This window comes from Sabethes cyaneus, chromosome 3, assembly GCF_943734655.1.
Source record: "Sabethes cyaneus chromosome 3, idSabCyanKW18_F2, whole genome shotgun sequence".
Taxonomy (NCBI): Eukaryota; Metazoa; Arthropoda; class Insecta; order Diptera; family Culicidae; genus Sabethes; species Sabethes cyaneus.
In genome coordinates this window covers 235,033,620-235,059,331 of record NC_071355.1, presented here as the reverse complement: position 1 = coordinate 235,059,331, position 25,712 = coordinate 235,033,620, and the positions used below count along the sequence as shown (strand labels likewise).

The window sequence follows — 25,712 nt, the reverse complement described above, 5'->3', positions numbered from 1 at the left end:
CATACAAATGAAACACAAATTTCCTAATAACTTGGGAACTAAACAAGCAAATGGAACCAAATTTGGCATGTGAATGTTTTTGAAGGCAGAAATTTTTTCTATGGTAGATTGAGAACCCTCCTTCCTCTAAGAGGGGGGGGGGGTCCTATACAAATAAAACCAAAATTTCCTCATTACTTGACTATTAATCAAGCAAATGAAACCAAATTTGGCATGTGAGGGTTTCTAGACAGGATTTATTTCTACGGTTGTTTGAGACCTCTCCCCCTCTATAAGGGGGGCTCCCATACAAATGAAACACAAATTTCTTTATAACTCGGGAACTAATTAAGCAAATGGAACCAACAAATTTGGCATGTGAAGGTTTTTGGAAGCAGAAATTATTTCTATGGTAGATTGAGAACCCTCCTTGCTCTAAGAGGGGGGGCTCCCATACAAATAAAACCAAAATTTCCTCATAACTTGACTATTAATCGAGCATATGGAACCAAATTTTGCATGTGGGGGTTTCTAAAGACAGGATTTTTTCTATGGTTGTTTGAGACCCCTTCCCCTCTAGAAGGGGGGGCTCCCATACAAATGAAACATAAATTTCTTCATAACTTGGGAACTAATCAAGCAAATGGAACCAAATTTGGCATGTGAAGGTTTTTGGAGGTAGAATTTTTTTTCTATGGTAGATTGAGAAACCTCCTTCTTCTAAGAGGGGGGCTCCTATACAAATAAAACACAAATTTCCCCATAACTCGACTATTAATCAAGCAAATGAATTTGGGGGTTACTGGAGGCAAAAATTTTTTCTATGGCGTATTGAGATTCCTCTCCCCTCTGGAAGGGGGGAGGGCTCTCTTACAAATTAAACAGAACTTTTTGCAATATTCAAAAAGTAATCGAACTCGCGAGTGTTGCCGTCCATACTAAAATATAAGATAAATTTGGAACAAAATTGTTAAGAATAAATCGGTGAAGCCATGATAATGGGTCAAATTAAATAGAAGTAAAATAATATAATACTTATTTTAAAAACAAAATTGAAAAGAAAATACATTGTTAAAATGAAAATATGAAGAAAATAATGTTGAGGTTACACTAAGTTTATGGTTTCTGACCAGTTTTCAACTGATTTCAATCGAACTGCACTGATATTTTATTACGATTTTGCCAACATTACCATTTTAAGGGTTGGTAATAAAACCCAAATCGTTACGTTGGACTTGCTGCTCGAGTCACAAATGCTTATGCGTTGGATTAGAAATTTGCGGCATGATTTAGGAATATCATGGGTTGTCAAAAAGAAACCTCTTGGTTGCAAGATTACAATTAATCAAATCTTCAGGATTATGCATGTACCCCCTTTTTAGAATGGCGTAGCAACGCGCGCCGGGTCCTCTAGTAGAATATAAAAATGAAATGCTGTTCGTGTGTCCGGTATAGACTCGCAAACTGCTCGACGGATTTTGATGAAACTTGGCATATACATTGCGTATGATGTGAGGAATGTTGTTAGCATGGTTTTATTCAATTTCTGTATGTGGAAGTTTTCAAAATTTAGAAAATACTGCATATGGAACAAACTTCATTTCATTGGCATATACATTCACTACTGTCGAAAAAGCAAAAACATCAAAGCAATCTCATGTCAACATCAATTAATTATTAATTTGTTGAATTTTACAAACCTAAAATCAAAGCTTTTGCAGCATTGTTTGTATTTTACAAAACTTAACATAACATTTTAGAACTATGCAACCAAAAAGGACTTATCTTGGTAGATAAACAAGGGAAACCGAACGTAGAGGGATTAAGAGAAGAGCTGAAAGTGTTGAGCAGCGAGCGGATAGAAACGAAGGAAACGGTATAGACTCGCAAACCGCTCTACGGATTTTGATGAAACTTGGCATACGCATTACGTCTGATGTGAGGAATGTTGTTAGCATGATTTGAGACCCCTCTCCCTCTAGAAGGGGGGGCTCCTATACAAATGAAACATAAATTTTTGCATAACTGTTGAACAAGCAAATGGCACCAAATTTGACATGTGAGGGTTTCTAGAGACCGGATTTTTTTCTAAGGCGGATTAAGACCCCTCTTCCCTCTGGAAGGGGGGGATCTCATACAAATGAAACACAAATTTCTGCATAACTCGACTGTTTATCAAGCAAATGGAACCGAATGTGGCATATGGGGGTTTTTGGACGCAAGTTTGTTTTCTACGGTAGTTTGTGACCCCTGATCCTTTGGTGGCTCTCATACAAATTAAACAGAATTTTTTGCAAAATTCGAAAAGTAATCGAGTTCGAGAAATTTTAGATTCTTCCATAAAACATTAGTCAATAACAATACCATCAAAAACTAGATGATTCCGTCCATACGAAAAGATAGAATAAATTTGGAGCAAAATTGTTAATAATAAATCGGTGAAGCCTAGATAATGGGTCAAATTAAATAAATGTGAGAAAAGGTAATAATTATTTTAAAAACCAAATTGAAGAAAAAATACATTGCTGAAATGTAAATATAAAGAAAAAAAATGTTGAAATTACTCTAAGTCTATGCTTTCTGACCAGTTTTCAACTGTTTTCAAACGAACTTCACTGATATTTATTGTGATTTTGACAGCCTCGCTATTTTAAGGGTTAGTAATAAAACTAAAATTGCTACGTGGTTTCACTTTCGTAGCACTTTCGTGCAACGTAAGAACTATTGAACTAATAATGTAAAGTATATACTGGACACTATCACTTATTGTTCTTGATAGTGATACCACAGACAAACAGACATAACACTCGTTTTCCATTCATCGTACCGATTAAACCGTCATTTCAAATTTGGGCTTAGTTGGGAATGTCTCCGTTTTAGTCAAAGTGGCGCTTTTTGACGAAAGAAGTGGAATTCCCCATAAAAAATACTTGCTACTTCGAGGGATACCCACGTTGCTATTTGATATTTGGGAATGTCGATCATAGATGGTGCTAGTGTTCAGGCTAAAGGTGAGGTACGATAATTTTTGTTGATTTTTCTTCCAAGAGTTATGTTTGTTTGTCTGTGGTGATACTTTGCATTATTAGTTGCTACGTGGTCTTAGAAATTTGCGGTATGATTTAGGAATATCTTGGTTTATCAAAAAAAGCTGTTGGTTGCAAGATTACAATTACCTTCAGCATTATGCATCTATCCCCTTTTTAGAATGGCGCAGTTTACATGAGGAATCGTTCAAACGAACGGGGGTCCACTGTAGTTTAATTTATCTGTGGTTTAATCATAGATCTCAAATTTGCTAAATTGTTTAAAACCTAATTTCTCAGTATTGTAAGTAAGCTTAAAATTGAATTAAAATTAAATACAGTGGACCCCCGTTCGTTTGAACGATTCCTCATGCAAACTAACGGGGTTACTTTTTAATTTGAACAACTGGTAACCCGAAATATGCTGAAACCTGTGTGGATTGGCCGCCCTGCTCTTTGTTATTGTTTTGGTGGTTTGTTTTAGTTGGCAGTTGCAAGTGCGAATATTGCATTTTCCGATCGGATTTCTATCGTAATCGTTAGGAAAACGAAATGTGAAACCGATTAAACACGCTAGGTCAGTACAAACAAATCGTGTTTATGTGCATTGTCTGCATAAACAAACGATGTCATGTTGAGAATGACATTTGAACCATTTTTAATTTGCATGTCGTGCAAACCAGCGGGGTTCAAATTAAAAAGTGTGATTAAAAATAGCCAAACGAACGGGGGTCCACGGGTTCTAACGAAAACTTAATCTAGGAAAGTGAAGCTATAGGCGTCAGGCTAATAAGTAGTGTGCACGAGGTAGAAAAGGAAACTATTTTGTGAGTAATTAGAACAAGTAAAATTTGATTTCATCATCTAATAAGTAAATAAATTTATAGTTTGAGCTGCCCAAAAAAAAACTGCAAATTAAATTCCGGAAATCCGAAGTCATAGCAACCACTGTTGTTTACTCGAATAAAATTTTCACTCTTGCTTAATAGTATAGAACAGAAGTGGAAGTTGAAATCTAAACACGTACATGCTACTTTCTACAGATACTAGCGAACCTGGCGGTAGCGAGTCACTTTTCTCCACGAAAAAACACGGAAGCATGTGAAACCTGCTATACGATTGGCAGCGAGCGTTCTGCTTATATGAAGTATTCCATCACGCACATATATAAAGATTTTTTGACATATGCTGAGGCCCTCGCTGAGGCTGTTTGCAGTAGGAATAATATCAAAAACATCAAATATCAAACTCCCGGATCCTCTCCTCCACTCTTCGCTTCCCTCTCACTCCTACATAAACGATCCGCAGCTGATGTTATTCTCGTTAGCGACGAAACCGCAAATTACTTTATTGCTGTTATTATTCGCTTCTGAATATATGGTACTACCACCTGCCTTAGCAGAACATCCGTTCATAGCAATGAGCCTATCGTGTCAAAAAGAGTTGAACATATTCAACGATTGGTCATGCTACCTAACTCTTGTATGAAGAGCCAAAAGGGAATTGGTCGATAAGCAACATCACTTACACGTACCAGGAATTTAGAGAATCTCGTTCCAAGGGCTAGTCGCCTGAGTCAATCGTTGAATAAACCGTCTTTATGCAGAATGACACCAGCAGGTGGGGAGAAGAGCCCGCTCATTATGTGTTGTTAATCGGTCCAAGATTAACCCTAGAACGTTGATTGTTTCACTCTCCCTAGGCACGCCGCTTCAAACAAGTGCTCTGATGGTCCCCCCCTCTTCCCGATTCTAATTTATTTATGAAATGTGGTATATATGAGTAAAAATTGAACAATCTCACCAGCAGTCCTTGGAATGGAATAGAGTTGCGTCCTTTTGGTTTCCATAAGTGCTTCTAATAATTAATTTAATTTTTTCTTCTGATATCCAATATCCATGTGCAGTATTAACACTCGTGTTGGCCAAAGTTTTCACTATATAGCAGAAACTGTTTCATAAGCTAAAACGAAAAAAATAATTAAAATAACTTATTTTATGCTTACCTATTAACAAGGTCGTGTGGCTCCGCCGTCTGCCCAAAACCTCGATTTTGAGATCAGGCAGCCGGGAACCACCCAGTATCACACCTCCTAGCTTGGCTACTCAATAGAGCATTACCGGATATGGCCACGTGGAGGCGCTAGGTAGGGGCTTGGGATGGCTAGAGCTATATTGGACGCTCCTCATTTGCCTTCCCCATTTCATACCCATTGCTGTTATTATTCGCTTCTATGCGAAAACCTTCCCAAAGAAAAATAAAAACAAAAAAGACTGTTACCAGTTTTGATCGCCGAATCGGTCGGACTTCCACTTCTGTTCTGTCCCAAGTAAGAATTTCAGGCTGATCAAACGCTTTTATAGCTGATTTTATTCAACCTGTGGCTGATCTATGGTTTAGGTTTAGAAATAAAAACTTTTTTTCAGCTCTTAAACATCTAAATCTGGTGATTTTATCAAGCTTCAGGCTATTTAATAGATGCTTTCGAAGCTGCAATAAAGCTTAATAAAAACTTTTTTGCGCTTTTAAATAGCCAATTTGCGCAATGCTGTCAATTCTATTTTTAGAACGAGAAATAATTTTGCAATCTGCTTTTTTAGTCACTTAATCAACGCTTCATCAACTTTTATGCAGCAAAAAAAAATCTATTTTTAAATTTATAAAAATGGAACGCGGCCTTTTTCATTTTGCTGTGAACATGTTTCGAACGCGATATTTTTAATTTCGAATAACTTGAATTTGTATAATTAAGCTAGCTAATTAAAAATGCATATCTTTTTTCCGGGAATTGAACCCGTCATCTTTTGAACCATAAGCACTCACCGTAGGATCCGCCCCATTAACATCTGCAGAACAGACAGTGAGAATACCTTTACACCTGAAGCCTAGCCCAAGTAACAATTTCAGGCTGATCAAACGCTTTTATAGCTGATTTTATTCAACCTGTGACTGAATTATGGTTTAGGTTTAGAAATAAAAACCTTTTTTCAGCCCCTAAACATCTAAATCTGGTGATTTTATCAAGCTTCAGACTTGTTAAAAGCCGCTTTCGAAGCTGCGATGAAGCTTAATAGAGTTTTTTGCGCGCTTTTAAATAACCAATTTGCGCAATGCTGTCAATTCTATTTTTAGAACGAGAAATAGTTTTGCAGCATGCTTTTCCAGCCGCTTAATCAACGATTCATCAACCTTTATGCAGCCAAAAAAAACCTATTTTTAAATTTAAAAAAATGGAACGCGTCATTTTTATTTTGCCGTGAACATTGTCGAGCGCGATATTTTTAATTTCGAATAACTTTAATTCGTATAAGTAAGCTAACTAATTAAAAATGCATGTCTTTTTTCCGGGAATTGAACCCGCCATCTTTTGATCCATAAGCACTCACCGTATGATCCACCCCATTTGCATCTGCAGAACAGACAGTGAAAATATCTTTACACCTGAAGCCTAGCCCGCCTAGCATGAAGCAGTCGATAATGTCGATAACTGACAAACTTTTGGTGTCAGCCGAATTGCGAAATTCTATGATCTGACAGTATGTGTGCTGTGAGCCGAAAGAAAACTTGGTAGAAGTTTATAAAGCCACTTTAACACCCTTAAGCAGCCTTCAAGTAGTTTGAAAGCTGCGAGTCTAATGAAAGCTCCCACTCTACACTTTAACACCTTTAAGCAGCCGTAAAACGGTTTGATGTTTATGGCTGTTTAGAAGCAGATTGTTAAGCAAAAAAAATCCGCTATTAAGCTTTTTATCAGCTTTTAGGAGAGAACTGGTTTGAAAAACTTAAAGTAGCTTGCACATCGCTTATTTAAACACCATTTGAGCGCTTACTTTATGCAGCTTTGATCGCTTTAAACCAACCCGTAAACAGCCATTGCTCTTGCAATTCAGCTATCATTGTTACTTGGGAGCCCGCCTAGCGTGAAGCAGTCGATAATGTCGATAACTGACAAACTTTTGCGCCGAATAGCGAAATTCTATGATCTGACAGTATGTGTGCTGTGAGCCGAAAGAAAACTTCGTAAAAGTTTGCAAAGCCACTTTAACACTCTGCACTGTTTGATGTTTATACGGCTGTTTAGAAGCAGATTTTTTAGTAGAAAAATCCGCTATTAAGCTTGTTTATCAGCTTTTAGGAGAGCACTGGTTTGAAAAACTTAAAGTAGCTTAAACATCGCTTATTTAAATACCATTTAAGTGCTTACTTTATGCAGCTTTGATCGCCTTAAACCACAGAGACTTAAACTACCCTGTAAACAGCCATTGCTCTTGCAATTCAGCTACCGTTGTTACTTGGGTAGTTTCTGTTGGTCTAGTTATTGACGAATGTTTTATGAAAGAGTCTAAAATTTATCGAGTTCGATTAGTTTTTGAGTTACGCAAAAATGTCTATTTTATTTGTATGAGAGTCCTTATCCCCCTACCACAGGTGTGAGAGGTCTCAAACCATCATACAAAATTCCTGCCTCCAAAACCCCCCACATGTCAAATTTGGTTCCATTTGCTTGATTAGTTCTCTAGTATATGAGGATATTTGTATTTCATTTGTATGGGAGCCCCCCCTCCTAAAAAAGTTGTTATTTGTTAGATTATGGTCACTTTAACAGCTTATGTCATTCGTGACTTCTGCGGGGTTGGGATTTGAACCCGGGTCCTCGGCGTGAATGCTGACCACTACGCCGAGACTGACCCTCCTAAAAAGCAAGGGGTCTCAATTCATCATAGAAAAAATTCATGCCTCCAAAACACCCACATGCCAAATATGGTTCCATTTGATTTTCTATTAGTTTTCGAGTTATGAGCAAATTTGTGAATTGAGACCCCTCCTAAAGTGGGGAGGGGTCTCAATTCACCATAGAAAAAATTCTTGTCTCCAAAAACACCCACATGTAAAATTTTGTTCCATTTGCTTGATTAGTTCTCGAGTTATGCAGAAATTTATGTTTCATTTGTATGGGAGCCCCCCTCTTAGTCTTCGATTCTATAAGGAACATTCGGGCAGACAGACAGAAATCCATTTATACGATATTTTAACAGTTTGTACCATTGACAAAAAACGTGTACGATAATTATCAAAAACACGATAATCACGTTTATGGGTCCTATTCTGTCGAGCGACTCGATTCAAATCAGTCATTGTCGAATGCGGGTGGAATGGACAGCATAGCGGCTCGATGATCAATACAAATCAAGCTCAGACGTCACTTGAAGACAATTAAGTCACTAACTTTTTAACGGTCAAAATCGTGTCGCGTGTGGCTTACATACCACAATTGGACTAATCGAACAAAATGACACTCGACGTTACTTACAGAATAGGGCCCTATATTTTGCGTGCCTTTAAAGTTGCGTGACAATCTATAGCAGAGAAGTGAACAAAACTGCCTCATATTTAAACCTCAGTCGGTAGTTTACAGTAAAATGTTTAAACTAACTGATACAACGCTGGTAGAGGAAAATCTCAATTTTGAGAATGTAAATATAGTTGTTAACCTAAAAATAAAAAATAAGAAAACTTATCCAATTTAATTCTACTATGTGTATTTTATTCAATGACAGATACGTATTTCGCCTACGACTTGCAGGCTTCCTCAGTGTCTGTTTTCGAACTCGAGTTCGACTGAGGAAGCCTGCAAGTCGTAGGCGAAATACGTATCTGTCATTGAATAAAATACACATAGTAGAATTAAATTGGATAAGTTTTCTTATTTTTTATTTTTAGGTTTCGTATTCTACTAAGACGCTCCATAAACTTCAGTCAATATAGTTGTTGTTGTTTTTTTCCTAGGAGATCAACGACTAATGCAAACAACCTTTAAAAGTAATTTGTAATTGTTCGTTCCTTAAATGCAATTTTTTGGCGGAAATCTATGAAGTGTTAATGTAGGAATTCGACAGCATAATTGCTCTCTGCGATATTGAGAACCCTGAGGACGATGTATTTTAAAAGAATTTTTTTTATGTGTCATGCCAGTCCGTCAGAAAGTATACTTTCAGAAACAGAATTGTTATTTTAAACATAACTAAATATAACTCAAAATTTTTTCTTAACCATTTTATCTTGCAAGTAGATTAATATTAAACGTAGACTAACGGACGGAACATACCTCCATGCTAATAACAATTGCATTCGAGTTTTCATCAGTTACTAATGGAACAACAAATCCCAATTTTCAAATTTCACGACTTCATTCACTTGCAGTTCAAAGTGCTGAGGAACTACTTGATCTCCTTGTTCCAGTTCTTGCAAGAAACGACCTGACTCTTCATTCCTTTGCGATATGTCTCGCGACGAACGAGCTGGCCCTTCATTTCGTTGCGAGATGTCTCGCCGAGAACGGGCTGGCTCTTCATTTTGTTGCGATATTTCTTGCGAGGAATTGCTGGGCGTGAACAAGCTACCTGTTATGATATCGGCCAGGTGTTGGTCCATGTCTGCGGAGCTCCAAAGAGCGAAATTCTGTTTGTTGTTACGGAATTCACAAGTCCCTTTGAATTTCATCAATGGATGTTCAAGATCCTCGTAGTCTTGGTGGCAGAAAATGATTTCGTTCTTAGTACTCTCAGTATAACGCACTTCAAATTTCAACCTAATTCCGAAACGTTCAGAGTACGATACGTCGGATTGTTTGAATATGATACGACTATCTACAACATCAATCCCGATACAGCATTTCCATACGGAAGTTTTCAAAACGGTGATTGTAGAATTTGGACAACAATAAATTCCAGTATGGAAATCCTGGATTATGCAACACTCGAATTGAACGTTACATTTGCCTAAAAACAGCAAAAATTAGAATTTTTTTTATTACACACCTTATAAATTTTACCGATAATCACAATTCCTTTCTTTGTGCCCCTTGCACGATCACCGAAAAAGTAACAATTCTTAAATTTAACGATACCTCGTTTAATCATTACCCCTACTTCTGCATTGGCACAATTTAGAAAAATATTCTCAATACAGTAGTCTCCATCAATCGTCAGCACTACGCTCGCGTCGTCTCTAGAGCTCACTACAGATATTTCTTTTGCCGACTCAGTTAATATAGCGTGTGACGTGAACTTGGTAGTAGCAAACTCCATCGAATTCACCGCCGTGATCGACCCATAGCCGAGATAACCCGAAAATTTGATAGGATGTTCCCCATTTGGCAAGTAGATTTTATCGTTTATTTCGCATCTTTCCAGTGCTGTCTGCAATGAGTCGTAACTCCGAATAGGCATCTCATAGACCAGCTCCTGTACTCTTTCAAGATAATCGATTTGTTCTTGCACTGTTCCTACTGGTGTGACAGCCAAATTTTTCACTTCTGCTATGACGTGACCTGCAAAACCTTGGATGTCTTCCGAAAAAATTTTTTTTTCGAAGCTGGAGCGTTTTAACCGATTCTCCAGAAAGGCCATGTCGTTTTTTATTGAATATAATCGCAAATGAATCTCTAACAAAACGCTCATCGTTGACAGGAACGGCAAACAAGAACTATCCGTGAATTCCTCAACTTGTGCTCCTTGTCGGAGATCCCTTTCCAATCGCCTTCGCTGACTCTGAAGGTACTTTGCTTCGTCTAACAAAGTTACAATATGCGACGACAATCGTTTGGATATAGCTTTAGTTTCTAAATCGTTGTAAAATTTTATTCTGCTCTCCAAATGCTTATCAACCCAATCATTACAATTCTCGTCTCTATCCCATGGCATCCATAGATGTTGATAAAAGAACCTCATTTGATCCAAGCAATTTGCTAAGCCAGAACTAAATTCCTCATCTCGAATATTAGTATCATCTGAGAAATACTTAATTGGCCACAAATCCACCAGGGATGGATGCTGTATCTTTTCTAGAAGTTCACCGCTATCTTGAACTTCAGTAACAATATACAACGCCGTTAGATCCTCTAAATTCACCTGTATTTATTAAATTGGATTAACACGTTTTCTCGCTAGAAATTAAATTTTATACCTCTTGCATAATTCCCAGTACAAAGGTAGGATACTTTATCGACATTTGTTCACATAGATCTCTCGGAATTCGCCAAACGGCTTTGCCCAAATAAGGCGTTACATCTAGGAATGTTTGAGTATAGATTCCCCATTTATGTTTCACTTCGGAAGCGCTTGCGGAAGTACCACGAGCACCGAGAACTGTCGCCGTTTCCAGCATACGTTTTGTAACAGATTTTTTGAACACATACGACTCGGTCATTTTTCGGTATATCAAAATCGCGTTCAAGAATTATTCCGTGAAACTGTCGTTTTGAACTTGGAAAACACCAATGATATCGTTACGGAAAATTAAATATGCAATAATCTATAGGGAGCCTCTCTATTTACAATAATCCTAAGCTTTTTTCTTTGCTTTCACTTTGGCAGCTCTGGCACCTTTATGTTTATCCCACCCCACCGACATCTCTATATCGAGCTGCAGTAAACGTCAGCGACAGCATGTCCGGGGCTCAAAATTTGACAGCGGGCCCAAATCAGACTGCTGGCAGTTGAGTGAAACGCAGTGCTGAATTGCTATCTCACTTTCGCACACACGAGATGTTGGCGGCGAGAACATAGTTGTCTGCCATGGGCTTGGTTTATCCAACGGGCCAACGGGGTAACAAACTGACAGCTCCCATATATAAAAAACGTACCTCGAACGAAATGCTGGTTCCTGGTTCCGCTACTAACCTTTGAGTGTGGTGTATAGACGAAATCATCATACCGTCAATTGACAGATACTGGCGCCCTTGTTTACATTTTAGAAAACTTTCCTTTCCGTTTATAGCGAATGTAGCGTGTTTTTTAACATTTTACAGGCATAATGGCTTTTAGATTTAGTCCTAATGCTGTTTAAACTCGGTTTAAACAACAAACTTGCTGTTTAAACAGTTGAAACTTTTTTGGATTCTGCGGTCTGTTTGTAAACAAGGGCGCCAGTATCTGCCAGATGACGTCATCTTGATTTGGTCTATAACTCGAAATGATAACATTGCATGAATTTTCATGCAATACGCGTGAAAATTTTCTCTTTCAGTATACTATTTAGAAACTATTGTTTCACTCAAGACCGTGAAAAATTGATGGCATGGACCGACAATTCCAAAATCATCGTCGTAAATACTTATTGCAACAAAGTTGATCTACCTTTTCATTTTACTTTTTTCGTTGAAATCTGCGTAAACAGATACATAATGTTTGAAGCAAGAACCTACAAAAAGGCATTTGTGCAAACGAAAACCAAAACAGGTGAAAGATTGTTTTTCTACATATGCTGGTAAAAAATTTCCACTCGGTTTGTTTACGTTTGTATATTTGCCGTGTGATGGATTAAGTAAATTTTATTTGCTTATCTTAATTACATAATTATAAACAAATACAACAAAGACTTTTATTCTTTTATTCTATCGATTTACAATCAGCAAGATAAATGTGCAATTTTGTAATACGCGCATTTCAAATGTAACGCAAGATGAGGTTTTGCTTCCATAATTGATGCTACAAAAGTGAACGTTTTCCTATAGAAATAATGCATCACTTATTATGGACGGCCCGAAAATGCGATTGCAGCGCCGCTCACAACACTGGTAGCAGTTACGGGAAACATGCTCTGAACTGTCATTATAATAGGGGGTAGTGTTTATCTCATTAATTGAAGATATAGAATTAACAAAAGGGCGAATGTCGCAAGCGTAAACAAACCGAGTGAGGGTTGTTTTTCCTATGCTGGTCCAGCAAAAAATAACTCTCACTCGTTTTGTCTACATTTGCGACAATCGCCCTTTTGTTAATTCTATCTAGAATTTAATCATCATTTAATGTAGAGTGACTGTATACAGAGTGGCGACAATGTCAAAATTGGAATGATAATTATCTGTCAGTGTCATTCCAATCGAGCAGACGACCTATCCAACGCGTATGCAGGAAAGAGAAAGAAAAACCTTGGAAAAACCGCATTGCATACATTTGGGATGACTTGTCGCCACTCTGTATATAGTCACTCTAATTTAGTTTGTGGTTAAACACAGCCTTTTAGCTATAATTTAACTAATATTAGCTGTTATTTTCGGTATACTGGCTGGTTCCAAGTTGTCGCCGTCCATGGATGTTTAAGCGGGGTACGCTGCTGAAAAGAAAACAGCTCTTGCTCAAATCTTGCTATTTACCGAAGAAATTTTGACAACTCCAATGCAAGCAACCACCTGTCATTTTTTCTTGTGGTAATAATTGCGCCGGATATTATTCCGTACGGAAAAGTGACATTTTAATTCACCTGCATGTAAAACTGCGCCATCTGAACGTGAAATAATATTTCTTATGAAGTGCGTACTGCTTAAGAAATCGTAAACGAAATCGATTTCTTGAGCATTTCTTGTCCTATCTTTTTACCCATTACTTTTCAGCAGCGTACCCCGCTTTAGTCCGTAAAATTTTGACAATTTCACACCCCTGATTTTGCTCCGCAGGAAGTGCTGGCAATTTTTGTACACTGATGCCAAATCGTTGGCTTTAGTTTCCGCGTATCTCTTATTGTGAGTATTTCTAGTAATTTCTCATTCGTCATTCCTCCTCATCTCATCCATTTTTTTCGTGAATAACGGTTGGTGACGCTTGTTTTTTCGAATTTTTCTCTTCTTGACAACGATTATTCAGAACCTCAGAACCGCGTGTTTTACTTATCTATCTTCTAGCTTATCTTATCTCAATTTATTTCGGCAATTTAAGAAAATACTTTAGACAAGAAAAATGAATATAATGAAAAAATGTGGTTTCTGTCAGCAACCGGCGAATTTGATGTGCAGCCGTTGCCTGGAAGTATATTGTTCGGTTGAATGTCAGATCCGAGACTGGTCTGATCATAAAAAAAATTGTATCAGCGTTCCGTAAGTATGATGTACAGTTACATACATTTAATTGATGTTATAGATTATGTAAGATGCGTAATGACCGTAACCTGCATTTCTAGGAAACTCTATCCGAATGATAGTTATCTGGAAATCCTTGCTGGTGGCGTAGGGCTACCGTTAAGAGGTTCTTCAATTATTGAACAAGCTTCTTCGCGTATGTTGGCAGCTGGTAGTGGACGCTCTTTGAAGCCAATGCGCAAGCCTAACATTCCGATCGGTACTGTGGAAATCTCAGTGAACCGGGAAGCGATCTCGAAATTCGTTAATACAGAGGATGAGCCTTGTGAAGCCGCGAAGAATATAGCTATTACAGCTCCCACAGCGGATTGTAATAAACGATACTCTGCGATCAAAATTGAGGAAATTCCACGCGCTGGAACAAGTCCCTCTGCACAGGATTTATTTAAAGGTCAGGCGGAAACAAATCAGGCACAGCCAGTACACCAGGCGAAGTCAGCTAGTCCGGTCATTGAGAAGCCGCAAACGCTGGCAAAATTGAAACTGGAAATTATAAAACATCATCAAATGATGGCCAAGGATGTTGAGAAAGCGCTACCATCTACCGCGAAATCAGAGCCTAACAATCAGCCAAAGCCATGGCTTCAGCCTTTTCCGTTAGAGAAAAAAGACGGTGAACCGTTTGAAGCTATAGTTCAGTGCCTGGTTGGAAACAAGCCGAATCGTATCTGGGTTATCATGGCTTCGCATGAAACCGAATGCGAGAAGTTGCTGCGGGAAATTCAAGGACAACTTAATCGTAAAAACGAAGTTGTTCGCTTTGAGCAGGTTGAAGTAGATGACATTTTCGCAGCGCCGTACGAAGACGATGTCTTCTACCGTGCAGTTATACTAGAAAAGGTAAGGCTAAAGAAATTCTTAAAAGATTTACAGATTATTAATATTTTTCCTTTAATTATCCTACATAGATTGGTTCTCCGAAAGGCTTGGTGAAAGCCCGTTTAATCGACTATGGTGACGAAATAACCCTGCCAGCGTCTGCCCTTCGTGTTCCACTGCTGCTGATGAAAAATCTTCGTGCGTTTGCCTTTCAAATAGAAGTTCGAAACTGCACCCGGCCGCTGGAGCTTTTGGAGCGCATTCGAATCAAAATTATTCGCTCTGAAAAAGATTGCAAGATTGTTGAAATGGAACCAGATTCTTGTGCGCCTCACATGCTCGAAATAGTTGGCATGGGGGAGGATAGATTTGGAAATGGTGGTATTATTTCGGTGTTTTCATCGCGAAAGGCATTGGTTATTTTGTCAACGGCTGCCGTCAAACCAATCATGAAAACGGTGTGTACGCAGTTGGTGGAAGCGGCACCAAAATTCTCTCTGTTGGAAAATCCAAAAATCAATGATCTAGTTTGCATCAATACATCCGAAGCGGGTTGGTCACGTGGGCTAATTATTGATCAGCATGGCAAATCGAATTTGGTCTATACCATTGACAACGGAGGTATTGAATATGTTCAAACTAATCGCGAGATGCGTGTGCTCCCGGATGAGTACAAAATAAAGCCACGCTTGGTGGTTCAGATGGAAATAGTCAAGGTCCTAATGAATGAATTGGAATTCAAAAGAATGTGCTATTTGCCCCGCTTTGCTTTTAGCTATACTCGCCAGGAGTACAATGCACAGCAGCTCTCAATGAAGGCTGTACTAAAGGACGTGGAAGGCAAAATTACACTAGCGGAAGTTATATTTACCGAGTTCGTTTGTGATTTGAAACAAGTTGGCATTAATTATTGGCCACACATTCCTCAGGATAAAAGCGTGGTGCAAATTACAGCCGTGCTGGATATATGTACTGTAATCATTTGTCCGCAGGTTAAAATCAATGTTTACACCGAATTGTTGCAAACAATCCTGCCAGGGCTTAAGGCTCTTTGTTCGGCACCGACAGCGAACGATGTTATCGTAGGTGTCGATGAAATCATGATGCCGTACAGGGCTCGAGTATTACGAACCATATCGACTTCGGAAGTGGAGCTGCTGGACCTCGACAATGGTTGCATCAAAAAGCTTCCTCTTGGGAAGCTCTACGCTGCCAATAGTTTTATACTTAACCTACCGGTGTACACTTCCAAAGTACAAATCCGGGACATAAACACGTCAGCCATTGAGAATGAAGCTGCGGTATTGGAACAAATGGAAGATTTTAAAATAAACAAACGAAATTTTCGTTTACTATTTGAAGGCGGATCGTATATGCACGGCGTTAAGTTGATTGACTTGAATTCAAACCGTTCAGTAGCTACTCTCCTGATGGAACAGCACGACAAAAAGCAACGTGAGGTCGCAGAGGCACGAGCGAAGCAACAACAGCGGGAAGCAGAAGAGACCCGACAAAAATTGTTGACCGAAGAAAAGAAACGGCGAGAGCAGGAGCAGGCCGAGAAAGCAGCTAAGGAAGCTGCCGAAGAGGTTGCTCGACAGAAAGTGCTAGCTGAAGAAAAAAGACGCCGAGAACAAGAGCAAGCCGAGAAGTTGGCCAAAGAAGCTACTAAAAAGGTTGCGGAGCAGCAACAAAGCGAGTCTAATACGAAAGCTGCAATTCCTTCAGCTAGGTTTACTATTCACGACTTAAAACTGGTTGGGCTTCCAGCTAAGAGCGATGTGAAGCTCGCCATACTAGATGATAGCGATTTAAACAAAGGAGTGATAACCGTCATCGAGATGAACGACACCAACGTTGAACGATATAAAACCATAACGGATGATGTTCAAAAACACGTGGTTGTCAGCGGAGACGGCTACATGCCAGAGTTAGTGCAGATTGCGATTTTGTATGGGTTGTTTTCATTAATTGTTTTTTTTCTTTTGTAGACTCGAAGAAATATGTGTTGCCTTGTTTGATGCGGACAAACTTTGGTATCGTGCGGTTTGTCTGCAGCAACATCCCGACAAAAACAAGACAATAGTTCAGCTCATCGATTTCGGCAATGTAATTGCAGTGGAGCAGAAATTTATTCGCACACTGCCGGAAACCCTTCAATTTCCCTGTGTCGCACATACGTGCAGGGTCAAGGGTAAGATTTGTTTTTAGAGCACTACGTGGCGATGTAACTTGCAACCTTTTTTTATAGATCACACGAAAATTCTAGCTACACTAGCGCGACAGCAAAATGAGCTTGGCCATCTGGTCGCGAAAGAGATTGAATTGGACGAGGGTATCTACAATTTGAAATTCTAAAACCAACCGTAAAATCTGCGAAATGTTTTATTGAACTTGATCGCTAAATCTATGCTAATGCTGTGCTAGGCAGTTCGACAAATTTAATAATTCTCATTTTAAATAAGTTTTCCATTTTTACTTTGCAGAGCAAAGTATTGTTATACCGTTACATCCTGTTACCAACCTTAACGTAGTAAAAGTAAAATAAATATAATCTTATATATATATGATAATGATACAGTTAACGATAACAGCTTCAAAAATTGCTATATTCGGCTTACGAAATGTTTCCTTCTATGAACGAACGTGGCGATCCCTTATGTTAATTATAGGTTAACATCCATCTGGATCAAGAATATGGGTGTATTTAGCTCGATTTCGATCGAGCCCATTTTGTTACGCATCTACCAGCGATTCTACCAGCAGTCTTATTCTACATTCCGACGGACAGGTTTCTGAAAGTGAATGGTATTCTCCATGCTGCCTGCAAAATTCGCGACAACGATGCTCCGTGATCATTTCTACACTTATGGCACCTTATGGGGTAGCCCGTATGTAAATGTGAATGAACAATTATTGTCACATAGCTCTGTTTTTTGCCTTCTTTAACAAATTCCTACAGGATGCAGTAAGAAAAAATGCGAAAATTTATGCTATTTCTTTCAAATCCTATTTTCAACTACTTTAAGCAGAAATATCAATATGTTCGAGTTCAGTTGGTTTTATTGGGTCCTTTCAAACATATTTACATGATGAGTCCTTCTTTTTTTATCAATGACATCCTCAAGCCAACGCCGGTAGCTAGAGCATGCCTTTCAAACCTAGTTCTCCGACATCGACTGCCATGTGCGTGTAATGACATCAGACTCTTGGGACACTAGGGATAGATGTTTTGCAGGCTTGTGCTTCAATAAGTCCACTTCGAATAACCCAATGAGCTAAGGTCCGGACTGCTAGGGAGCCTCAAATCTTTTGCTCAAAACTCCATCACAGACATAAAAATTACAGTTCCATTCTTCGCATGCAGAAACAATCATTTCAAAATTATTTCTGTTTGGGAATGTCTCTGTATCCGTGAAAGTGGCGCTTCAGAGGGATACTTCTGTTGTGATTTGATATTTGGGAATGTCGATCATAGATGGTAGATGCTAGTGTTCAGGCAAAACGTGTGTGATTTATGTGTTGTAAAATAACCTATTGATCCTCAGAGAAGCAGGGATGCAGTTGGTCCTTGTTGCGAACATCCCTCGTCAGTGAGCGCACCTCCAAAATAGTGCCTTCCTGAGTTCGTCAACTGACAGATGATCGGTGATTGATAGGAGACAGCGACAGATTGATGAAGTGGGAGACGAACGAAGCGAGAGAGGGCGAAGGCGGCAGATAGATATTAAAAACGTGGTTGAGTCAGTTTAGCTTCTATGGTAGTAAAAAGATTCATTTGTTAGTTTATTCGACGCTAAATTTGCGGTGTTAATTTAAACTTATACTTAAGTGATTTAACCTACATTCGGTAATTTATATTGTTATAATTGTTGGTAAGAGATATGAAAATTCATCATAATATCGGTTAGGTAATACCTTGAATATATTTAGGTTAAATTTCGTTGGATTCGCGCTAAGCGCCTACAAATCTATTGTGTTAACCAGAGCTGCAGGTAAACGCGCTATTTTCGGATCAGTCGATAATTATTAATCGAATCTCCAATTTAGGAATTAATAAACAATCCTGATACTAATAGAACTCGATCCGGGTATTGAAACGCTTGAAACCTATAAACGTAAGTTAGTTCTCTATTATTACATAGTGCGTAAACCATAAACTAAAATTTCCACGCAGGAAAATTTTAATCTGTTCCATAATAAAATCGATTAAAACCACGGAAAGTGTTTCTTATGTTGCTTTGCAACATTATTAAAATTTTCGTTTATACCCGGAGATCGAACAAGTGAATCGCCAAAAATGTCACAACTGCCAGCTGCCCAAGACAGCATCGAGCAAAACTGCCCGCTTTGCAGGTTCCCCGATACTAGCCAGATGGTCAGCTGCGACGAATGCGAACGATGGTTCCACTTTTCATGTGTTGGGGTGACCGAATCAATTGCTAACGTCGACTGGAGCTGTCAGGATTGCCATAATGCCAAAGTCCCTGCTTCAGCGTCGCAAGTACCAGTCACACTGCCACCGGAACATATACTACCCGTATTTTCGTCAGCGCCGCCGGTAGCACAAGCTACAGTACCGTCATCTCAACGATCTCCTCATGGGACTCCTATAAGCCAAGCATACGTCTCACCTGTGGGATTGACGTCATCTATTGGTACAGCAGTGTACGATCAAAGGTCATTGAACTCGTTTCCACAAACAGCACCCATTATGACAATAGCACCATCCGCATCCGTACCATCATCACAGTCGAATCTTGTTCCCCAGTTGCCAGTGGAATTAAAACTTCGCTATCTCGAGGAAGAGCAGGCCTTAGAAAGGAAGCATCTGCTGCAGCGATATCAATTATTGATGGATACACCTTCGATTATGCCTCCGAATACAACCATCCCGACATCTGCATTACCGCGTTCTGATACTTTCAACCCGCGTCATGTATCTTCTGGTTATCAACCACGAGCGGTAAACGATATGCCTCCCTGTGCGATGTTTTCTATCCCGCAATCTCATTCGTCACCGGTACACGTTTATCAAAACTCTAACCAGCCGATTCAGACTAGTGCTGGTCCTCAATTTCCTCAATCGTCAGTGTTTCCGATCAATCCAAATACGTATATGCCGCAGTTTAATCCATTGCAAGCAACCAGAGTTGCGAGTGAGTCCGCTTTGCTTAACAGAAGCCAGATAGCTGCTCGGCAGGCTATATCAAAAGACCTACCTGAATACAACGGTGATCCAGAACAGTGGCCGTTATTTATTGCTGCGTTCGACAGCACGACACGTCTCTGTGGTTATACGTGTGAGGAAAACATGATGAGGTTACAAAAATGTCTTAAGGGCAAAGCACTAGATGCAGTTAAGTGTCAGCTGCTGCACCCGATGAATCTTGGGAGCGTAATGGCGACTCTTAAAATGTTATTCGGTCGACCAGAAATAATAATTCACTCCCTTGTCCAGAAGATTCAGTTCCTGCCCGCACCGAAAGCTGAAAAATTGAGTACGCTGGTTGACTTCGCTATAGCTGTTAGGAATATGGTAGCAACGGTACAGAACTGCAATCTAGAAGAGCATCTTTGTAATATCTCTCTTCTGCAAAGCCTCGTGGACCGGCTACCGCCCATGATTCGACTTAGCTGGGCAACACATCGCCAGAGCCTGCACCGCGTAACACTCATCGAGTTTAGCACATGGCTCTATACACTTGCCGAAGCAGCAAGCACAGTTACAATTCCGCAAATGCAAAGTACTCCAGATTCCCGGCGCACGCGAAAGGATGACGGTTTCTTAAACGCACATACTGAGTCTACTCCGAAGCAGAAAACGTATGCGAGCGGTAATAGTTTTTACGGATGTTTTATTTGTCATGGGCAATGCGAAGCGGTGGAGAATTGTAAGCAGTTTTTGTCACTCGACCATTCAGCACGATGGAACGCGCTCCGCGAACATAAACTTTGCCGCTGCTGCCTCCGAAAGCATCAGCACCAGGGTCCATGCAAATCCGCTAAAGTATGCGGTAAAAACCAATGCACATTCAAGCATCACCGTTTACTACACAACGATGCGAAAGATGAACATTCTCCCATCTCCTCGTCAGATTTATGTCGCCAAGAGCCAACTGGTGGTACCGGCAAACAAGTCACCACCGAACATACTTGCAATACGCACAGAAGCAATAGCCAATCTGTACTTTTCCAGTATATTCCCGTTACGCTGCATAACAAAGGAGCTCGTATCAGCACCTTTGCTTTCCTCGATTGTGGATCATCGTTGACCCTGTTAGAAGAAAGCCTAGCATCAGAGTTACAGTTAAAGGGAGAAAGGCGTCCACTTTGTTTGCGTTGGACAGCTGACACGTGCCGGTACGAAGACTCGGCCATGAAGGTCTCGCTTGAAATTTCCGGGACGCGTAATGAAAAACAGAAACATCAGCTTACCGACGTTTATACCGTAAAAGAACTGATGCTACCTTTTCAGTCTCTATCGTTTGAAGAATTAGCGGCGAAACATGCGTACTTGCGAGGACTACCGGTGGACTCTTATACAAACGTTCAGCCTCGTATCCTAATCGGCATGAACAATATCCGCATAGTAAATCCGTTAAGAAGCCGCGAAGGCACAGAGCACGAGCCCGTAGCGGCCAAGACCAGATTGGGATGGATGGTTTATGGAACGTATGTCATGGGCAGTGAATCGCGTCCGAGCACCGTACCGCACGGCTTTAATATGTGTCACCTTCCATCAGAGCATGATGCTGAATTGAGCTGTATGGTTAAAAAGCACTTCGCTCTTGAAAATTTGGGCATTTCTAAACCGGAAAAGGTGCTTCTACCAACAGAAGAAGAACGTGCCACCAAGATGATGCGGTCAGTGACGAAGCTCGAAAACGGAAGGTATCGAACTGGCTTATTATGGAAATTCGATGACGTTTGGCTTCCCAATAGTAGGCCGATGGCAATGCGGCGACACGATTGTTTGATGAAAAGAATGCAACGTGACCCGAGCTTAGCTGCAACACTCAGAGCCAAAATGGACGAGTATTTACAGAAGGGCTACGTTCGCAAGCTGTCGATAGAAGAACTGCGAGAACACAGGGACCGCGTATGGTATCTGCCAATCTTCCCTGTATTTAACCCGAACAAACCTAACAAAGTACGGATTGTCTGGGACGCGGCCGCGACTATCGGAGGAGTCTCGCTTAATGCTGTTCTCATGAAAGGACCGGATCTTCTGACAGCGTTACCGTTTGTACTGTATAGATTCCGAGAGCGACCAATCGCAGTCTCTGGAGATATAGCTGAGATGTTTTTGCGCATCTCGATGAACTTGCAGGATCAACATTGTCAACGGATTATCTGGTGCGAGCAGGATGGTACGACTGCGGAATATGTAGTGACGGTAATGACATTCGGTGCGAAATGCTCACCGAGTTGCGCCCAATTTATTATCAACGAAAATGCAGCACGTTTTGCTTCACAGTTTCCAGCAGCTGTTGAGGTCATCAAGAAAGGCCACTATGTCGACGACATGTTGGTCAGTGTCGATTCCGAAGAGGAAGCTATCAAATTAGCAAAAAACATTAGGCATATCCACCTACAGGGCGGTTTCACCATGAGGAATTGGATTTCAAATTCTCCATCTGTTTTACAAGCGCTGGGCGAGCCTGGTAGGGCAGAGAAAAGTTTGGCAGCCGATAATGAAGCAGTGGTAGAAAAGGTTCTCGGGATGTGGTGGGACACTAAGACGGATACCTTTCGCTATAAACTGTCCACTGCACGCAATCGGGAACTACTGTTTGGCGATAAGCACCCTACGAAACGAGATGTATTGCGCGTGCTGATGTCGGTTTACGACCCACTTGGCTTGATATCACATTACATGATATACTTGAAACTGCTCTTCCAGGAGATTTGGAGGACAGGTTCTTCATGGGATGACGAGATTGGCGAAAAACAATTGGCAAAGTGGATGAACTGGCTGCGACTTTTACCGGAAGCTGAATGTATTCGAATTCCGCGATGTTACCACCTGTCCCCGTCACGTGGTAAGCATCGTACGGTCGAGCTACATACGTTCGTGGATGCCAGCGAGCTCGGATATGCGGCGGTTTGTTATTTTCGGTTCGTTGAAGGTGATGAAATCTCTTGCTCTCTGGTAGGATCGAAAAGTAGAGTCGCTCCGATAAAGTTTGTGTCAATCCCGCGACTTGAGCTCCAAGCGGCGGTAATTGGCACCCGCTTAGCAAGAAGCGTAGAGGAAGGACATTCAATCAAGGTTGATCGACGTTTTTTTTGGACGGATGCCCGTGATGTAATTTGTTGGCTTAGGTCAGATCACCGGAAATATTCCCAATTCGTTGCGTTTCGTGTCGGAGAGATCTTAGAAGCCTCCGATGTTGAAGAATGGAGATGGATTCGCGGAAAAATCAACGTTGCTGACGAGGGTACAAAATGGGATGGCCTACCGAGTTTCGATATCGACTGCCGCTGGTTTAGAGGCCCACCTTTCTTGTCTAAACCAATATCAGAATGGCCGGAAGCATCGATCACTGAAGAAACAGCAGAAGAACTTCGACCGAGAGTGCTACACCATTACGTGCAAACAGCTGAGGATTTTTTGCGTCCTGAAAACTATTCCAACTGGAACCGTCTACAGCGACTTACAGCCCTAACGCAAAGATTCCTGACCAATCTCAAGTGTAAAGCGAAAGGCGAGCGTTTTCTTCGAGGACCACTGACGAGTGAAGAATTATTACAAGCCAGCAATTATCAATACAAACGTGCTCAATGCGAATACTACAAGGATGAGTTAGCGGCGTTGTCTGCAGGCAAACTCAATTTACTGAAAGGCAGTTACTTATGTAAGCTCAACCCCTTTATCGATGGCGCGGGAGTGATGCGTATACGAAGTCGCGTAGATGTTTGTGATTTTGCTGGTGAGAAAACACAGTTTCCAATCGTATTGCCACGTCGACACCCGCTTACTAAACTAGTGCTCCAGGAAATCCATGAAAAATATCACCACCAGTGTAATGAAACCTTCGTTAACGAGGCTCGAAGGAAGTTTGACATCCCTAGAGTACGTGTGGAGTGTGACAGAGTCCGAAAAGAGTGCTCCCGTTGTAAAATACGCCGAGCTAAGCCTGACCCCCCTATGATGGCGAACTTACCTAAAGAGCGGTTAGCAGCTTTCGTTCGTCCGTTTTCCTATGTAGGGATTGATTTTTTCGGTCCGTACCACGTCATCGTTGGACGGCGAACTGAGAAGCGTTATGGGGTATTGATCACCTGCTTGACTACAAGGGCAATCCACATTGAGATAGCTCACTCCCTCTCAACGGATTCTTGCATAATGGCTCTCCGTAACTGCTTCGCCAGACGTGGAACTCCACTGAAAATAATGAGCGATAGAGGGACAAATTTCTTGGGAGCATCGAAGGAGCTCGCAGCAGCGTTGGAGCGAGTGGACAGTCATAAAATTATGACTGAATTCACTACGCCGAACACATCGTGGAGCTTCAATCCACCGGCATCCCCCCATATGGGCGGCATATGGGAGAGGATGATACAGACGGTGAAAAAGGTACTCGAAGAGATAAAACCCAAGCGTTTGCCAACCGATGAAGTCCTCAGGAATCTCATGGCCGAGATCGAATACCTAGTGAACAACAGACCGTTAACTCATGTTCCCGTCGACGATGAATCGTCTCCCGCTCTGACGCCGAACCATTTTTTGGTCGGGTCATCAGACGGCTCCAAACCTCTCGTAGCGTACGATGATAGTGCCATCGCATTGAAGCAGTCTTGGAAAACGTCGCAGATTCTCGCCAACTACTTTTGGAAGCGCTGGGTTCTCCAATATACTCCTGTCATCACACGCCGAGCAAAGTGGTTCAACCCTGTAAAGCCGATTTCTGTAGGAGACATTGTCATAGTTGTCGATTCGAGCCTCCCTAGAAATTGCTGGCCTAAAGGCAAAATAATCGCGGTGAAGACTTCGAAGGACGGTCAGGTACGTTCAGCGACGGTCCGGACAAAATCCGGGATCTACGAGAGACCAGCAGTGAAATTGGCGGTGCTGGACATCGGGCCAAATGAAAGTAGAATGAACCAGGGTTCAACTACTGGGGGGGACTGTTGCGAACATCCCTCGTCAGTGAGCGCACCTCCAAAATAGTGCCTTCCTGAGTTCGTCAACTGACAGATGATCGGTGATTGATAGGAGACAGCGACAGATTGATGAAGTGGGAGACGAACGAAGCGAGAGAGGGCGAAGGCGGCAGATAGATATTAAAAACGTGGTTGAGTCAGTTTAGCTTCTATGGTAGTAAAAAGATTCATTTGTTAGTTTATTCGACGCTAAATTTGCGGTGTTAATTTAAACTTATACTTAAGTGATTTAACCTACATTCGGTAATTTATATTGTTATAATTGTTGGTAAGAGATATGAAAATTCATCATAATATCGGTTAGGTAATACCTTGAATATATTTAGGTTAAATTTCGTTGGATTCGCGCTAAGCGCCTACAAATCTATTGTGTTAACCAGAGCTGCAGGTAAACGCGCTATTTTCGGATCAGTCGATAATTATTAATCGAATCTCCAATTTAGGAATTAATAAACAATCCTGATACTAATAGAACTCGATCCGGGTATTGAAACGCTTGAAACCTATAAACGTAAGTTAGTTCTCTATTATTACATAGTGCGTAACCCAATTAACAATGGTAGCTGAATTGCAAGAGCAATGGCTGTTTACGAGTTGGTTTAAAGTGATCAAAGTTGCATAAAGTAAGCACTCAAATGGTGTTTAAATAAGCGATGTTTAAGCTACTTTAAGTTTTCCAACCCAGTTCTCTCCCAAAAGCTGATAAACAAGCTTAATAGCGGATTTTTCTGCTAAATAATCTGCTTCTAAACAGCCATAAACATCAAACCGTTTTAAGGCTGCTTAAAGCTGTTAAAGTGTAG

General features: G+C 40.6%; 3 protein-coding genes across 3 annotated transcripts in view; 1 reads left to right on the top strand and 2 right to left on the bottom strand.

Moving 5' to 3' along the window:
- The window catches only part of LOC128743547 (RING finger protein 121), a 396,237-nt gene that overhangs the window by 59,933 nt on the left and 310,592 nt on the right, over nt 1-25,712 (bottom strand). The window lies entirely within an intron of this gene.
- On the bottom strand, nt 8,435-11,213 carry LOC128740896 (protein nessun dorma-like). The gene is made up of 3 exons (XM_053836471.1): nt 10,971-11,213; nt 9,929-10,915; nt 8,435-8,497 (listed from the first exon to the last, which is right to left on the bottom strand). Exons 1-3 carry the CDS (start codon nt 11,211-11,213, stop codon nt 8,435-8,437), a joined length of 1,293 nt encoding a protein of 430 aa, XP_053692446.1.
- Nucleotides 13,742-17,097, top strand: LOC128743533 (uncharacterized). The gene is made up of 6 exons (XM_053840128.1): nt 13,742-13,878; nt 13,962-14,284; nt 14,342-14,760; nt 14,829-16,669; nt 16,731-16,933; nt 16,991-17,097. The coding sequence occupies exons 1-6, from the start codon at nt 13,742-13,744 to the stop codon at nt 17,095-17,097; spliced, it is 3,030 nt and encodes a 1,009-aa protein (XP_053696103.1).

Bases quoted from the DNA above. Each gene is read 5' to 3' on its own strand.
- LOC128740896 (XM_053836471.1), bottom strand. From the start codon at position 11,213: ATGACCGAGTCGTATGTGTTCAAAAAATCTGTTACAAAACGTATGCTG. The intron at 10,916-10,970 runs GTATAAAATTTA...TAATAAATACAG, and splicing joins TACTGGGAATTATGCAAGAG to GTGAATTTAGAGGATCTAAC. The intron at 8,498-9,928 runs GTAATGATTAAA...TTTTATTTTTAG, and splicing joins GTGCCAATGCAGAAGTAGGG to GTTAACAACTATATTTACAT.
- LOC128743533 (XM_053840128.1), top strand. From the start codon at position 13,742: ATGAATATAATGAAAAAATGTGGTTTCTGTCAGCAACCGGCGAATTTG. The intron at 14,285-14,341 runs GTCCCTCTGCAC...AGGCACAGCCAG, and splicing joins AATTCCACGCGCTGGAACAA to TACACCAGGCGAAGTCAGCT. The intron at 14,761-14,828 runs GTAAGGCTAAAG...TATCCTACATAG, and splicing joins GTGCAGTTATACTAGAAAAG to ATTGGTTCTCCGAAAGGCTT.